The sequence below is a fragment of the Cupressus sempervirens genome, chromosome 6 (genome assembly GCF_028749045.1).
Source record: "Cupressus sempervirens isolate cs-2001-9-10 chromosome 6, ASM2874904v1, whole genome shotgun sequence".
In the NCBI taxonomy this organism is placed as follows: domain Eukaryota; kingdom Viridiplantae; phylum Streptophyta; class Pinopsida; order Cupressales; family Cupressaceae; genus Cupressus; species Cupressus sempervirens.
The window spans coordinates 205,834,100-205,852,120 of NC_143123.1; the positions used below are offsets into that span (position 1 = coordinate 205,834,100).

At 33.2% G+C, this 18,021-nt stretch overlaps 1 protein-coding gene across 4 annotated transcripts in view; it reads left to right on the forward strand.

The window, feature by feature from the left end:
* The first annotated feature begins 4,714 nt into the window (after positions 1-4,714).
* LOC149551954 (Peptidyl-tRNA hydrolase II (PTH2) family protein) overlaps positions 4,715-18,021 on the forward strand; it is a 124,509-nt gene continuing 111,202 nt past the window's right edge. For all 4 annotated transcript variants that reach the window (XR_016352835.1, XR_016352834.1, XM_089787451.1 and 1 more), the window contains exons 1-6: positions 4,715-4,914; positions 4,999-5,181; positions 15,513-15,573; positions 16,085-16,121; positions 16,577-16,654; positions 16,873-16,945. Coding sequence is in view for 2 of the 4 variants with exons in the window: in XM_089787451.1 (XP_089643577.1) it covers positions 4,810-4,914; positions 4,999-5,181; positions 15,513-15,573; positions 16,085-16,121; positions 16,577-16,654; positions 16,873-16,945 (537 nt within the window). In the remaining 2 variants the exon portion in view is untranslated. The remainder of the gene's footprint in view (positions 4,915-4,998; positions 5,182-15,512; positions 15,574-16,084; positions 16,122-16,576; positions 16,655-16,872; positions 16,946-18,021) is intronic.

Consider the following 18,021-nt stretch of genomic DNA (forward strand, 5'->3'; position numbering starts at 1 on the left):
GATTAGTGTACAACAAAAATTCTCTAGGCATCAAATAATGTCTCCATTTATTCAAAGCTTGAATAATAGCATAAAATTATTGATCATAGACTAAATATTTTCTCTTGGCATCATTCAATTTTTCTCACTAGAGAAACCCACAGGCTTACCTTCTTGACTCAAAACATCGCCAATGACATTCCCACTAGCATCATAGTCAACCTAGTTTTTTTTTGGTAAAATTAGGCAAAGCAAGCATAGGTAATTCTATGACCTTTTCCTTCAGTGTCTCAAAGCTTCTATTTGCTCCATGTGTCCACTTGAATTCCTTTTTATCACTTCTCATTTTATTTGTCATTGCATTACATACTGAGCTAAAAAAATTCACAAAATTCCTATAGAAACTTGCCAATCCATGAAAGGATCTAACTTCTTCAATATTCTCAGGTGTAGGCTGATCAAGAATAACTTTTATCTTTTTAGAATCTATCTTCAATCCATTAGCATAAATCACATACCAAGGTACACAATCTCCTTTTTCATAAAAGAATATTTCTTTAAGTATATCAAGGACTTCTCTTCTTTCATCCTTTACAACATTTGTTTGATATGCATTAGGTGTTCCTCTTTAGTATTATTGTAGATCAATATGTCGTTAAGGTATACAATCACAAACTTACTCTGAAACTTCTTCAAAACCTCATTCATCAATCTCATAAAAGTACTAGGTGCATTAGTTAAACCAAAAAACATAACCAACCGCTCATACAAATCTTCATTAGTCTTAAAAGCAGTCTTCCATTCATCCCCTTCTCTAATTCTAATATGACGATAGCCACTTTTCAAAACAATATTTGTAAAATAATTTGCTCCTCACAATGAATCCATAATGTCATTCATCTTAGGCAAAGAAAATTTATATTTCACTATTATTTTCTTTATAACTCTAGAATCAGTGCACATTCTCCATTCCCCATTCTTCTTAGGTGCTAATACAATGGGTACTAAAAAAGGACTCAAACTTTCTCTAATCAAACCCTTCTCAAGTAGTTCTTGCACTTGTTTATTCAATTCTTCATTCTTTGTAGGTGTTACTATGTGTGGTGCTTTATTAGGCAAACTAGCTCTAGGTATCAAATCCATATAGTGACTTATACTTTTAATAGGGGGTAATCAATTAGGTACATTATCCAAAATAATAGCTTGAGATTCAGTCAAGAAATATCTAACCTCATGTTCATGCTCAAGTTCATCTTGTTTCTTAGTCTCTCTATGAATCAAAGAAAAGAAAACATTTTTTTCTTCATATCTTTAACAAACTGATTTCCTTCAATGAAGGAAACTCTAACTATTGTACAATGATTTTCCTTAGGTTTCTCTACTAAAGGTTACAAAACTTGTCTTTTCCCATTAGCCCAAATAGTATATTGATTCAATCTACCATCATGTAAAGCTTGTTTATCATATTGTCAAGGTCTTTCCAAAAGAATATGACAACAATCCATAGGCATGATATCACACTAGACTTCATCAAAGTAGTTTCCAATCTTGAATTTCACAAGGCATTTCTCAATTACCAGTAATTTATGTTCATCCTTGATCCAATCAATGTGATAAAGGTTAGGGTGTCTTAATCTTCATAATTTTAGCTTAGAAATCAACTCCTCAAATGCCAAATTATTAGAATTGCTACTGTCAATGATTAGTTTGCAACACTTTCCTTTAATCTTACATTTGGTCTTGAAAATACTTTTCCTCGAAATAGGTTCTCCATTTAATTGCTCATTCCATAAGGTTTTTCTAACCATCTGATTCTCTCCTTTCTTAGGTTCATTAGGTGCATCCACGACTTCTTCTTGAATCAAAGCATTTCTACTACCACTCCGTGTCTTCTTACCAAAAAAGTTACATTCAAAAGCTACGTCCTTCTCCACCACACTTAAAATAAGTACCTTTAAACCAATATCTAATGTTTATTTTGCTAATACTATTATTCCTAGAGTAACCAGTGTAGCTACCTCTTCCTCAATTTCCACTATCAAATTTCTATTCAGATTTGCCTTTTTCATTAGATGTGCTATCTAATCTGATACTTTCCCCATAAGATCTTCCTCTACTTCATTAAAATCTTCCACCTCTTGTCCTTTGTTCGTGCTCTTGTTTCTTTGTCAACTTTTCTTCAACCCTCAAGGCATACAAATATGCTTCCTCAACACTTTCTATCTTTATAAAATTGATTTCGTCTTGTATATAAGTCCTCGAATCATTTCGGTATCTAGCAACCTTCTCCACTTCATCATCAACATGTCTAGATCTAATGTCCAACTTATAAAATTCTTTAGTATAATTCATTCACAATCATGTCTTTTTGTCTCAAATTTTGCATTCTTCTCAACAAATTAACTTGATAATCAACATGAAGGCATTTCTTTTTCAACTGACTAACCATTTCCCTCTAAGTCTTGATATTTTCTTTTCCTTTTCCTTGTCTATCGGTTTGCAAGTGTTCCCATCAAAGAGATGCATACTCTTTCAACTTCGTAGCTGTTGTCCTTACCTTCTTATCATCAAGAATACTTTCATAATCAAAATACTTCTCGATCTCAAAGATCCAATCCAACAAGGCATCAATATCAAGTTTTCCATTGTAGGTAGAAAGCTCAAAAATAGGTCTTGAATTTGCTCTTGCTAGAGTCTTAAATATTTTCTCCTTGTCTTGTTGTTCTTAAGGTTTAGGGTTAGGTGCTATTGCTTTTTCTTCATCACTAACACCTTCAAAATGTACTCCGATTCTCTGAGTTGTTTCAATAGCTTCAAGTCTAGCTACAACCTATCTCAACATGTCCATAATAACATTGTTTGCATTTCCTCTAACTTGAACCATTTTAACAATAGTTCTTGCAAGAATCATAACTCTTCACAAGTTGTATATCAGAAACCAAGTTTGCCACCCTACAAAAAATCCAATCAGGGTTTCCCACAATCCCAAAATTTTGGCATAGAAATAAACCTTTGCTATGAAACCACCTGACATAACATTGGTAGGGACAAAATCCACTCCCAAGCTACCCTTTCTACAGTTATTCATGAAAGCCAACCACTATAGGAGAAACCATAAGAAGTTATAGAGATCAATGTAGATATGATGAGACAACATTCATTCAGCATGCCAGGCATAAGGCCTATCTAGTTACACCTGCATACATTCAAATTACTATCAGTGAGCTTAGAAGCTCAAGCTTACTGAGCCAAATCCTTGTTATCTTCCTTCTAGCTAACTTCATTCTTCCTTTACTAATCCTAAATCTCTAGTTATATAGCTAGCAAGACCACAAGTTGGCTTATTTAGTAGATTATTACAAAATATAGGTCATGCCCCAAAGGAGAAATCAGATACCTCACAATTTAGCAAATTAACTTCCGCAAGGACAAAGATAGGTCCACACATGATCCAAGAAGAGATTCCCAAGGTTGCAGAAAACCTTGATGCCAAACAAAACCTTTCCGAAGCCAAACCTGCACATTACTTGAGCTGACAGGAAACAAGCATGCCTCAAACAAAGAGAAGGATACCTTTCACAAATGCTAGAATTAGTTTTTGCGAGCTTAGGTATGGTATCCCAGATATGTCCGTGTTAAAGAGCCAACTGCACGAAAAGAGAAAGCATGAACAACAAAGGCCATTCCTTAAACAACAGATAAAAGAATAAAAATAATTCTTTTTGGTTGATGGAAGATTACCAAAGTACCCAAGATGCTCCTCCATCAAACTAGCCACCATAAGAAGATGTGGTGAAAGGAAACACTACTAAAGACATGACTTATATTTGCAAAAAGTAATAGCAGGAGTCCATTACCAATCCTTCAATTGGAGTTTGGAAGAATGCATCTTGACTTTAAGTAAACTTTCCACTAGGATAATTTATGATATTATCAAAAGTTTGCCAATCATGCTAAGAGAGGTTGAATTTGGCTTTCATTTAACCCAAGACAAGAGGCTTATAGAAGCTCTAAAAAAAGTCTTGACAGCCTTGATGTCTTTTATTTTCCCCTAGAAGTGTAGGGCTTTAACCCATGGAAGCCTAACCAAAGGGAGCCGTTAATACTGTATAAGGGAAGAGTAATTTTGTTGGTCGAAGGGGAGCCCATCTTAAAACCATAACCAACCCAATAAAGCAACTTAAGCATGCCAAACACTTATGGTAGTGAAAGTGCTCTTGATGTGAACAATTCCTTTTGCAAGGAGAAGACTTCGAAAACCAATCTCTTTCCAGGTAGGTCAATAGATTAAAAAAACTTGAAGATATGTAATTTTGTAGGAGAACTTTTCACACTTCATTACTAGAAAGGACACAAATAACATATTCGACACAAAGAGCCAGACCTTTCCATTAAATAATAAGAATCCCTAATCCCCAAAGAAAACCGTATATTGTTTGAGGAAGACTACAGAATGTCTGGAAAAACTTTTCAAACTCCAAGTAAGAAGCCTTAGAAAGAGCCTAAATAAAAACAAGAAGCCTCGATAAAAAATAATAAACATGAATCACTACAAATCTTGAAACAAACTTGAACTCACCTTTGGAAAAATCCAATCTTATTTTTAAAAGATATTTCTTATTATTATTATAATACAGATTATGTTCGAAATATATCTTTGCAAGACTTAATTTTATTTTAAAAATATTTTCTTTAATTAACATTTAGTCAAATGTATATATCGACCTCTAAATTTAACTTAAATATATTATTTCTTGGTAAATATACAACGGATGTACTTCAACAAATGTTGTCTTATAAACCACCTGAAAAAATAGCCTCTAAACATGAATGCCCGATGCGCTGAAAAAGAAGAGGATGCCAACATGGAAGCACGGTGCGCTGAAAGAGGAGAGGAGAATGCCGCTGTGGATAAGCAGTGCTCGTGAGAAAGATGTAAATCTTCACTGTTGCTCCACACTCTACATTATATTTCTACCATCTCTACATCTAGTCATTCTATATTGATTTTTTTCACAGAACAGAGGACAGGACGCGTGGATAGTAAACAGTATGAAGCCCGAATATTTTATTCCAGGGTTAGTCATAGGATTCCTTCTGGGTTTATTTGTTGAACTCCCCAAGAATTTTGTAAGGGTTTCAAGTAAAACTCACAATTCTGTCAAAGTCAAGAACCAAAATTCTGAAGGGGAGCTTAAACTGGTAAGTAAACGTTATTTGATATGTATTTTACTTCTGTTCTTCCTCCTTGTTTGCTTCAGTTTAGGTTGTAATCGAACTTGTGGCGTGGACAAAAGAAAAGCTCAGTACTTTCTTTTGTTTAAGATTTATTAGAACAGTCCTGTTTGGAGTTTGGCTTATTTTCTGCTGGATAACAAAGTAAATAAAAACTCTAATTCAAACTATAACTCAAGAATTATGTGGAGAAACTCTTTTGGGAGAAGACTCCACGCCCAAAGAGATCCAAGAATTTATTAATCCTTCAATTCAGTTACATCAATACAATTTCTCTCTTTGAACTGCAACACTCATCGTTTCAACATATGTGAATTAACTTATATATTTTCAAATAAAACACTAAATATAGAGTCACGAGAGACACAAATCATAAATGTTTTTAAAAATGATTAAGGCATAAATGAAAAAAAATAGAAAACTTCTTTTTCCCATTCATCATCCTTTTTGTCTTTCAAAGGATAGTCCTTATCTTCTCCAAGTTTTCATTTAACTTCCTCCTTTTCACGCTCTTTCTATTTGAAAACCAAAAAACACCTTACAAGTTGTCATAGTTGTTTCAGCAACTTGCATTACAGCTAAAGGATAATTACAAACTTGAAATTTCCAATTTCCAATTGAATACAATTTTAGTAAAAGCAAGGTTGAGACATTTTCTCAACATTCTTTCATTTGTTGAACAGAGCATGAAGGGAAACTGAATAAATCAAGCTTCAGAAGAAGTAAGACCTATGGCCTCTTTACACCAGCTACTAACATTCTCTAAATTGTCTATTTTTTATAGCATGACCCTACCATTTCCCGAACAGAGTGATACTAAACATCTCTGTGTTTTGTGTGGGCATGATAAATTGGGTTTTTAGCCAAGTAGATGGCACTTTGACTATCACATATTATTCTTCCCTGTTTACATTGAAAGCTAATAATTGAACACAATCTCTCTAACCACGTTGCCTCCTCATAAGCATGTGTCATAGACTTGCTCTTTGCTTCTGTAGTGCAAAATGCAATAGGTTATTTTTTTCTCATCTAACTAATTGCTCCTCCAAACAAAATAAAGACAACCTTAAAATTGTTCTCTCCTTTTGACGTTGAAGATCTACTCATGTCTTATTTGGCCAAATTATCACTACTAAGCATATCTTTGATATACTTTCTTAACATTATCCTGTTGCCAAATAGGGGATTTATCTATGTGTCTAGGGAGTGTCGATATAGTTCCAGTTTGCACCACTAAAATATGATTACTTGCGGTTATTGATTTTGTTGTGAATTACTACTCATTGGCTACAGATATGTATGCTACGTTCTTACACATGTTTTAAATTTAACTGGTATTCTTCATTAGTAATGGACAATTTATCATCACCTCCTTGATGATTAGTGCTATGTACACAATCGATAGATCTCAATTGCTATCGTCATATTCTAGTCATTGCCGAAAGGGTTGAAGGTGTTCATTGGTGTTTGGTTTATTTCTTAAGCCCTTATATTATCATTATTTATTTGTTCATTTTAATTTTTACTATTATTAAATCTTATTTTAGATAAGGGAACGTCACAATGAACTATGACTAGCTTTAGATAAGGGGACATCACAATGAACTACGACTAGCTTTTTTGCTTGTTCTAGAGGTAAGCTTTTTCCTTTTTATTGAAAGGTTGAAGCCATAGGTGGATCAATTCTTCTTTGTAACAATGGACATAGCAATCTCTAAGTATAAACAAATAACACGTTGTTTCAACTCTAGTATGTCTTTCCCATGAAATTTCTACCATACAATAGGGTCTTTTTTATGTAACACTGGCTCTATTGATTATAGCATTTGATTTGTTGAATTTGAGACACTAGAAACCAAAGCCACTACTCTTGAAGTATGGTTGCCTCTTCAATGCTATACATTTTATTGAAGGGACTTTATAAACCCCTCTATTACCTTATCATATTTGGAAATGATAATTGTAGCAGTTCTACGCATGTACCAGTTGAGATTAAGAGCTTAGGCAGCCATATGAGGGGCATTTATTGTGTTCCACCTCTTTGTGACAATAGGATTGATAGGCTCCTTATAGAGTTGTAATCTATAAACCCCGCTCGGGAACCCAAAAGAAATAAATAAACCTAATATGCTACAAAGTTCACTGAACTATTAAAAAATTTAAATTTAAACAACATCAAAGTAATAATGCAGAAACAATATACACATACACAACAATCACACATATGCAATTGCAATACAAATTTATTCCTCAAGGGTTCCTTTGCGTTGAGTCACATTTAAGAAGTTTTATTAACAAGTTTAAGTCTCAATTTCAATTTCCATAACGATAAAATGAATAAACAAATACATAATCTCATACACACATACATAAGAATAACTAATGTGATAAAGTATATCCAGATAACATCATCCATTGCACATGTCTTAGGGTATGCAATAATAAATACAAGTGCATCAAAATACTGTACAACATCTCATAGAATCTCAAATACAAGATACATAATACACATAAGCAAAACTGACCAAAGTCAAAGTTAAACAATACACGCAAAGAAAGACTCACGAGCTTAAAAAGGGTAGGCAGTCAGATACATGTCCTTCTCAGGACAAATAGTTTGTCTTTGGCTGGGATTGGACCTAAACATTATCTGCCCATTCTTACCATTGAGTTATAGCGATAGGACATGCTCATCCTAGCAATTGAGGCAAGTCAATGACCGATACCTGCAACCTGCATAAAAGATGAGTGCATGTACATGTGCACATATATCTAAGCGAAATAGGCATTGGCGAGGAACAATACATTGTGTAGATCCCGACTGGCAGGTGACTATGACTCCCTCTCCTAACCACATCATACACGTCAGATAGAAATATAAAACAAACATGCACACCATACACATGCAAGTATGGGGTAAGTACCATAAATAAATCATCAATACAAATAACATCAGATTTCACTATAGCAACTCATCATCATGAAGATACAATAATCATCATTTAAAGACATATCATATGGCATCATCAAGAAAACAATTACATTTATATATCAAAGTATTTGCATTCAAATATCGCTTAAGGCTAACATGTTTGTACGGGAGATTCAAATAGAGCTTGATAGAGACTACACAATGATAACAAAAGGGATGGGTATTACATCCTCCCCCCTTGAAAATAGGCTTACTCGTGGAAGTCGACTAATAGTGCTATGATATCTTAAATGTTGAATGCACTACCCACTGTCATACAAAAGGGTCAAATAGGAATTCAACACAATCAAGTTTATTAAAAATATATATCCAACCACTAAGAGCGATATGGTTCTGGTTTAGGCATAAATCGAAAACCACATTGATCAACATACATCTATCTTTTAACAATTTCTTAAATGAGTTTAAATTCGTATTCAATAAGCATCATAAAAGACATCCAAAATATATTACTGCCTTGAGAATCTTATGCAATCCTAGTTAATGCAACATTCATACAATCACAATTAATGCAACATCCATGTAACTTATGTGATCTAGATGCTTTTCCTGTCTACATGTAGTCATAATGCAATTTCACAATGTCCTCCCTTATATGTACTATCAGAGGTCCTTAACGAACTTGATAGAAATAATACCTATCACATAAGAGGGCCAACAATGCTAAACATTTAAATAGTCACCATAGAATTCAAAAGAAAAACCCAAGTGGGCGAATATAAAGTTCTCCAATAAATGAAAAGAATATCGCGACAATTATCAATAGTAAATCAAGTGTGACTAGTGTCACAAAATAGATAGCAAAAAGAGAGTAAGGTGACTAATCTAGGCATAAGAAAGTTCAAAATTTCAATGCTAGCCTACCCACATCACAAACACATCATAAATAACCAAAAATAATTTTTTATAAGAACATGCTTCACATAACAAGGTGACTAGTGGTAGCTACATTGTAGGGAGTAACTGCTTTACGACATCCAGGGGTCTAGTATACTAGATGTATTAGAGAATGCACTTTAAACACAATGAATAAATAAATCACTAATGACTGTTACAAATATATCTCATGTCATTCCATGCAATTATGAGCTCTACTTACAAGCAATCATGCAGTATTTATTGCAGTGCTAAATAAGATCCAATCAATACCCACAAATCTAAGCATCAACTAGAAATCAATGTCACATAAATAAGTGCATAAACAACAGAGTCCATTCTATTATCTTAACAATAAAAACTTCAAGTAAGCTAAGAGATAATAAAGATAAAATGTACAACCACAAACAAGAGTTTGAAAAGTCAAGTGTTACAAATCCTTTTTTCATAGTTCAAAAGTTGTACTGTTTCCAATTTTGTTGTCTATATTTTATTTTGATAAGTCTTGTTGGTTAAATCTTGTTGCAAGTATAACTACTTGTTAATTGATGGCACACAATATGCTGAGAGTTCCCAGCGTTGAAACTCACGTTCTGATACCAGATGTAACGCTTCTCTCGGAAACTCAAAAGAAATAAACCTAATATGTTACAAAGTTCACTGAACTATATTTTTATAAAAATTTAAACATCAAAGTAACAATGTGTAAGCAATATACACATACACGACAATCACACATATGGAATTACAATACAGATTCATTCCTCAAGGGTTCCTTTGCGTTGAGTCACATTTAAGAAGTTTTATTAATAAGTTTAAGTCTCAATTTCAATGTCCATAATAATAAAATCTATAATCTCATACGCACATACATAAGAACAATGGATATGATAAAGTATATCCAGATAACATCATCCACAACACATGTCGCAGGGTATGCAATAATAAATACAAGTTCATTAAAATACTATACAACATCTCGTAGGATCTCAAATACAAGATACGTAATACACATAAGCAATACTGACCAAAGTCAATGTCAAACAACACATGCAAAGAAAGACTCACGGGTTTAAAAATGGTAGGCAGTCAGATACATGTCTTTCTCATGACAAGTAGTTCGGCTTTGGCTGGGATTGGATGTGAACATTATCTCTCAATTCTTACCATTGAGTTATAGTGATAGGGCACACTCATCTTGGCAATTCAAGGAAGTCGATGCCCGGTACTTGCAACCTGCATAAAAAACGAGTGCATATACACGTGCATATATATCTAAGCTGAATAGACAACGATAGGGAGCGGTACATCATGTAGATCTCGACTGGCAGGTGACTATGACTTCCCCGCCCCTAACCACATCATACACGTCAAACAAAAATATAAAACAAATACACACACTATACACATGCAAGTATGGGTTAAGTACCAGAAATAAATCATCAATACAAATAACATTAGATTTCACTATAACAACTCATCATCATGAAGATACAATAATCATCATTTAAAGACATATCATATAGCATCACCAAGAAAAAAATTACATTTACATATCAAAGTATTTGCATTCATATATCACTTATGTAACATCCGGTTTTCCAAGGTCTGAATTAACATCTATCATACTCAAAGAATACAGTTATTACTTCGTTTCATAGGAAGACAGTTATATCATTCATGTTCTTGTGAATAAGATTTACCGTTAAAATCAGTTAGACAAAATTTCTTAACTATAAACTTGAAATACCATCAAATGAAATTACTATAGAAATTGAAAACCACATACCTCGGAAAACTGAGATCGAAATCAAACTAGGGATGCTTCTGCAACCACCTGGGTTAGTCCACAAATACAGTATAACAATTTCACATGATGACTATTATCTAAAAACCGCTATCTCAAAAATCAAATGATGATCACAATTAAATACCACTATATTTAAAATTAGGGCATCACATACCATTGTAATAATTAGGGCATCATTTACCATTGGATTATTTAGGGCTTCTGATACCACTGATTCAAATAGGGCTTTCACTACCATGGATTCGATTAGGGCTTCTGATACCATTGATTCAAATAGGGCTTTCGCTACCACGGATTCAATTAGGGCTTCTGATACCACTAATTCAAATAGGGCTTCTGCTACCATGGATTCAATTAGGGCTTCTGATACCATTGATTCAAATAGGGCTTCCGCTACCGCAGATTCAATTAGGGCTTCTGATACCATTGATTCAAATAGGGCTTCCGCTACCACGGATTTAATTAGGGCTTTTGATACCACTAATTCAAATAGGGCTTCCGCTACCACGGATTCAATTAGGGCTTCTAATACCACTAATTTGTATAGGGCTTCCGCTACCATGGATTCAATTAGGGCTTCTGATACCACTGATTCAAATAGGGCTTCCGCTACCATGGATTCAATTAGGGCTTCTGATGCCATTGATTCAAATAGGGCTTTCGCTACCACGGATTCAATTAGGGCTTTTGATACCACTGATTCAAATAGGGCTTCTGCTACCATGGATTCAATTAGGGCTTGTGATACCGCTGTATCAGTTAGGGTTCCCACTATCACTCAATCAATTAGGGCTTTAGATTCCTTTCCTTTCGATTACTTAACTGTGACAATAACTCAAGATTAGAAAATATACTTATATTCGTTATTCATATAATTGAAAACAATCCATAAATCTATTTCTTGCATCTAGGTGTAAAATAACGATAACAATGAAATAACTCAATTTAATCTTACCTCCTAAATAAAACTAATAGTACCTGTTTTCCGATAAACAATTGAATGCATAGTTATCTCTGTCCGACGTACGATTGACATCTTGAGAAGAGGTGAAACATTGTCAGGGGCTTAACCACCCAACCTCGAACCACAACTTATTCCTACACGATCTCTAATGAGAAAGGCCCTCCCTACCCGAAATAGATAGGGGACATCTTGCCATCCGCTGGGCTTCTTGGTAATTAACTCACCATACGACTTGGTAGTAGGAGATCACAATAACAAGAATACGCATGAGTTATTATTTAATTCATATTAAAAATGATAAACGTTGTTCGGTCATATTTGATACTAATTCATATTATTGTTGATTCCTTTCTTTCACCTCATCACCCATCTCCTTGGCTTCATAGCCAGGTGAGTCCCAGGTGTAGGAATTCTCATAGTAGATGGCTCTGTTAATTATTCAAGATTATATACATCCATCATTTCACATTCTGTGATTACATAATTATGTTCTTTAAAGATTTTAAATTTGAATATTAAATTAATCATAACTGATTTCCCTTTAACTCTACCTCTTCACCATTGATGCCATTCTTGCCGGTGAATTCCTCTGCCTGGTAATATGTTTAAGCTTTGCAACATTTGGGTACCTTCATTTATTGATGAGATCTCAGAGTATTATTGTTAAGTTGAAAAGAAATTATACATACTTCATATATCAACAGATGGCATAAAAGATTAATCTTAACACTTCAGTCTTAACCATCTAAGAAGATTAATTCGTTTTATATAGAGGAAGAAAAGCTAAAAAGTATTAGTTGGATTATGCATGAGATTAAATAATGATTTACTGATCAATCAGAGTCTTAATATTCCGTATTTAGATTCTTTGATTAATCATTGTAAAATAAGAATACGACTTTCAAATTTGACTATACTCTCCATTACTCATCCGGCTCGATAACCTGTACAACTTTCAAGGTTTTTGGAATGGCAAAAGCAAATTCTATATGACTTTGAGAGTTTTTCAGATTGGGAGTATATCAAAATAAAAACCCGACTAAAAATAAAACAAGATATGCATAACCTAATTCCCAATTCGGATTTCTCTCTCTCTACCAATTGGTGTACTTGATTCCTTGCCAAGTAAAACTTGATATGGCTTTGGTATGTGCAAAATAGAATGCAATGGCTCGGCTGGAAAAACGTGAGTCACGACTCAGTATGATTGCCACGGCTTAAAAAGAAAAACATATCAATCCAGGAGAGAAAGAAGTTGCTCGGCTTAAGATGAGAATGTTTTAGATTAAGGAAAGAAGAGAAGAAATTCGGAAAAGTGTAAATAATGGAATAATAATCAGTCCGGCTCCTCTCACGGCTTCCTTTAAAAGAAGAGCAAACATGACTCCTAGGCTCCCTTCGGTTACAAGAAGATTAATTGCCCATTCAAATGCATCATAAATATAAAAATATATGAAAAAGAAACAAGGAGGAAAAAGAATAAAGAGTTGAAGAGCAGTTGGAAAGACAATTCGAATTGCCAAATATTAATCGATTAATCATGCCAAATGTTATCATTTAAAAGCAAAGAATATTAAATTGAAAAGAATATAGTTGGAAGGTTGTAATTTGAATATTATAATAATTCTAATGTTATTATAACTCGAATATTATTAAAAACTTATATGTACTTATAAACATCATTTTATTAAATTATTAAGATATAAAGTTGCCAAATCATTTATTTTAAATGCACGTTTATAAATATTTATTAAAATAATATAACGAAAGATAAATTAAAATCTTTTAAGATATGTTTTATATTTTAACTCAATTATTTTAATTAAATTTATTATTTAAATCACTCATGCAATTCCACAGATGTATCTTGTTTCAAATTGCTAGGTTCTCTACCCATCTACCCAGTGATGGTGATGCCCTGCCTAATTCTTTTCTGACAATGCTTCCACCCCTTCGACATGCTTCCTGCAAGGAATTTCTTCGTAATTAAATTATAAATTATTTAATCATAAATAATCATAACAGTTAACCTTCATCTCAATTCCATGAATTTGTGATTAACGATCAACTAACATGTCATCTTCACTTGAAATCATAATGACTATCTTACCATTTTGCCAGATTATAACAAATTAAACTGCTAACTGACTTCATGCGAACCTGAACGGCTATATTTCAAGTTAGGTAAAAAGTTGGGATGTAACAACTTAAGGCTAACATGTTCTCGGGAGATTCAAATAGAGCTTGATAGAGACTACACAATGTTATCAAAAGGGATAGGTATTACATCAAATAGTTCAGTGAACTTTGTAACATATCAGGTTTATTTCTTGTGGGTTCTCGAGTGGGGCATTACATAATCTAGGAATCTTGTTATGAATTGCTTGCTATCAAAATTCTTATAAATTGTCTCAAGGCTAGTAGAGTCTATATTTGTATGCCCAATTACCCCTACAATAACTGATATGGTAGACCGTAGAACAGATACATCTGCAAGCAACATTGAGAAAATTATAAGACATTAATCATATTGAAAATTTATAACTTAAATTAAAAATGAAATATTAAAAACTGAGTAGAAATGGAATGGCATGATAATAAATTAACATAGCCATTTGAGTCATCAACTTGCTCATGTTTATTCAAATTCAAAACTCTACCATTATTTTTCTCACCTATAGTAGAAGTGGCCATCTTCTCTCTATCATAACCACCTTCAACTGATATTGGAATGCTTGTCACTAGATAGTAGTGGTTTGGATGAAGGCTTCTTAATAGTTCTATTATCTGTTTTTTCACTCCCTCTAATCAACTTTGTCATTTCAACTTTATATTTTTTCACACACTCTTTATCCTTACTGGTGCTTAAGTTGGTGGCAAATTGCAGCAAGTATTTTTCAGAGTTGGAAGGGCTTTTTACAAATTTTTGAGAGAGCATGAAGAGTATTTAAAAAGATCTTTATGGAGTTCCAGTAGAACTCGTGTTTGGATTTCTAAAGGAACAAAAACTGCCAACACTCCCTTCAACTTTCATTCTCTTTATTTTCCATTTTGATGCACATTGCTAGTTTAGAGTAGCAATTAATGTATTGTATTGTTCACAGTAATATCATCAGAATTAATCACCAAATAATCAAGACAGACCTGTTCTTCAAGTGTGGAAAGATTGGTCTGTTAATATAATAGTTTATGAAGGGTTCTTAACTTTCACATTTAGTTCTTAATAGATTTGTAATCAAGATTTGATTAAGTATATGTTATAATATTGTCTATCACTTATTCTTTGCACTTTTTGGATCATAGAAGTAGTAGCAAATTTCATCAAGCATCATCTATTTATTCCCTTCCAATTGAAAACTTCTTCCTTTGCTTGACAATAATTGTCTATATAATATGCTAATATGCTGCTATAATTGTTTTTCCAATCTTCTACTACCTCAACTTTGTGGTGAAGGCTTCTTTTATCGTTCCCTTCCATTTCTTCTATACTTAATGATCCAGCTTACTGTTAACTGACTACTATCTATTTATTCCATGTGAACATACAAAACAACATTTTGGATTTTAAAGATAACTCCATAACTTTGTGTGCATAGAATTGTTTTGGCAACTTTTTTTCTCTGTGATGTTATTGTAATTTTATTTTTCATTTGTAGGTGTTAGTAGTTCGGCAAGACTTGAAGATGGGAAGTGGGAAAATAGCCTCTCAATGTGCACGTAAGATTATTTTTAAAACCTTAATATTTGCTGTTATTATTATCATGCATAATAAAAGATCCATTATATAAAATTTCCATTGCTTTCTTTTTCCTTGGAAATTATGTAGTGGTAGCTGTTGGAGGATATTATGATCTTAATTTTTCAGTTAATTAGGAAATAGTTGTCTTTGAGGCATGAATTCTTAGCTGTGGTTTGCAATGTGCTTTCATAAGCAAGGCCTCTTGGCATTCCCCCTTCCTCCATGTTCCTTTTACATTATACATTAGAACATTTCTTCACAATGCTTGTCAAGTCTTTTTTTGATATATTTTCACTCAAACAGCTTTAGTCTTTTTGGATGCCTCAACCTGACGACGAGCCCCAGTGTGGTTAAACCTTGATGCAAATTAATTTACACAGTTAGATCCAAAAGCACTCCATTCATCTTTAGGCTTTTTTGACAAAATCATTAAAAATTTAATGCACCGAAATTAACTTATCATTTCTTGTTTCTTGTCTGGAATAGCAGATGCTGCTACTGGCATTTATGGAGAACTCATGAGAAGGTTCCACTTCTTAACTTGTGTTTCTTTCTCATTAAAGTTTTTCCACTCATGTTGATAACAGGAAGGAAAAGGAAGCAAATGTAGATCTGAAAGTTTAGACAACCATGATAAGAGTAAAGGACCATGAGTAAAATGCAATAGTGCTATATTATTGTTCTGTTTTCGTAGTTTCTTGAATGTCAGGTTTGTTTACTGAAGTTGAGTATCAGATGGCTTACATTCTTATACTATAAAATTTAAAATCTAGACTTCTTAGTATGGACCCTAACATAAAATTACATCAAAGATGGGATATTTTGTTATCTTTTCTAATTTACAACAGCTATGCAAATGTTTCTGTCTCATTTTTATTGTGACCTTTTTCAGTTATTGTCTTGCTTACTTTAGATGTACTTTATGCCAACAATAATTTGCTAAAAGTTATTTTTAATGATTTTCTTTATGTTTCCTGGCAGCCAACGTTCTCTTTTGAACAAGTGGGAGGAAGCTGGACAGCCCAAAATAGTCGTCACATGTAAAAATCAATATGAAATGTGAGAACATTTTCTGCCAAGTAAAATTAGAAAATACTAAGCAATAGGCTTCTTACTAAATAAATTACATTTTCATTGAGTTTGCAAACATGCAATAAGGAGCTCCATATGGAAATGTTAACAATAAATTTTACCATTACATTTATCATCGGCAATAGTTTTCTAAGTGCATGTTTTTCTATATGGATTGAGATGTATTTATCTTGTAATTTTGACAGGAACAATCTAAGAGCAGCAGCAGAGAAAATAGGCTTACCTACCTTTACTGTTGCTGACGCTGGACGCACTCAGGTTTGCTTTTAAATTTTTAATTGCTGCAAACTCATGGCTTTTGTAGCATGTATAAGTTTGGTAATTATTACTATATGGATAAGAAGAGTTTCTTATTTGTGACAATCACCTTTATAAAATTTAGTCAAATGTCTGAAAATTGTTGTTGAACTAGTTTGATTTACTTTGGAAGGCTTCTTTATATTAATAGATTTATCTTGCTATTAGTTTTTCATTATTTTAGATCATTCATTTGGTAATGATCCTTGTACAGTAATTTGAAACACGGATTAGCATACAAAACATCGTTTTCAAGGAAAAATGATAAAAACTTTTTAAAAACCAGAGAGCCCTCCTGAACTACAAAAACCTTGACCAGGTTATACAGGAGAAAACCCTGAATTTTTTAGGGAAAAATTATAAACCCTCTTAGATAATTTTTTTAAGGATATTTAAAAGAAAAAAACCCACCCACAAATCTAAAAGGAAAAACTGGTAAAACCCATCAAATAATTTTTTTGAAGGAAAAAATTATCAAAACAAACAAAATATTCTTTTAGGAAAAAATATTAAAACTCAACAGAATATTATTTTGGGAAAAATATTAAAACCTCAAAAGCAGATCCACAAGAAACCCATGTGCAGTGATGTCGGAAATTGCGCAACAAAAAGCTCTAGAAAGCAGTAGCTGCAGGAGGAAAAACACAATGATATTCTCTGTAAAAAATCTGGGTTTTGTGAAAATGAAAGTCGCTGGTAAAGTTAGCCAGAGTTCGTAGAAAATTGTGCTAAAAAATGCCAAAAAAAAAATCTGGGTTATTACCGTTGTTGCCTCTTTCATCTTTTCTGGCATGGACTTTCTTCCTTATCATGTCTTGCATATGTCCTTCCTTCGTTGCACTGTGGTTTACCTCTCTTCTAACAATTGAATCTTTTGTTCAACTTTTTCTCAAATTTAAGCGCAAATTGGTTTGCTATTTCCATTATTATCACCCTCACTAGGCTCAGTTATTCTTAAATGTGTGTTTTGAGATAATTTATGCACCACTTCACTTTCTCCTTGCTATCTTCACTATGCCCAACTCTGATAATGGTCT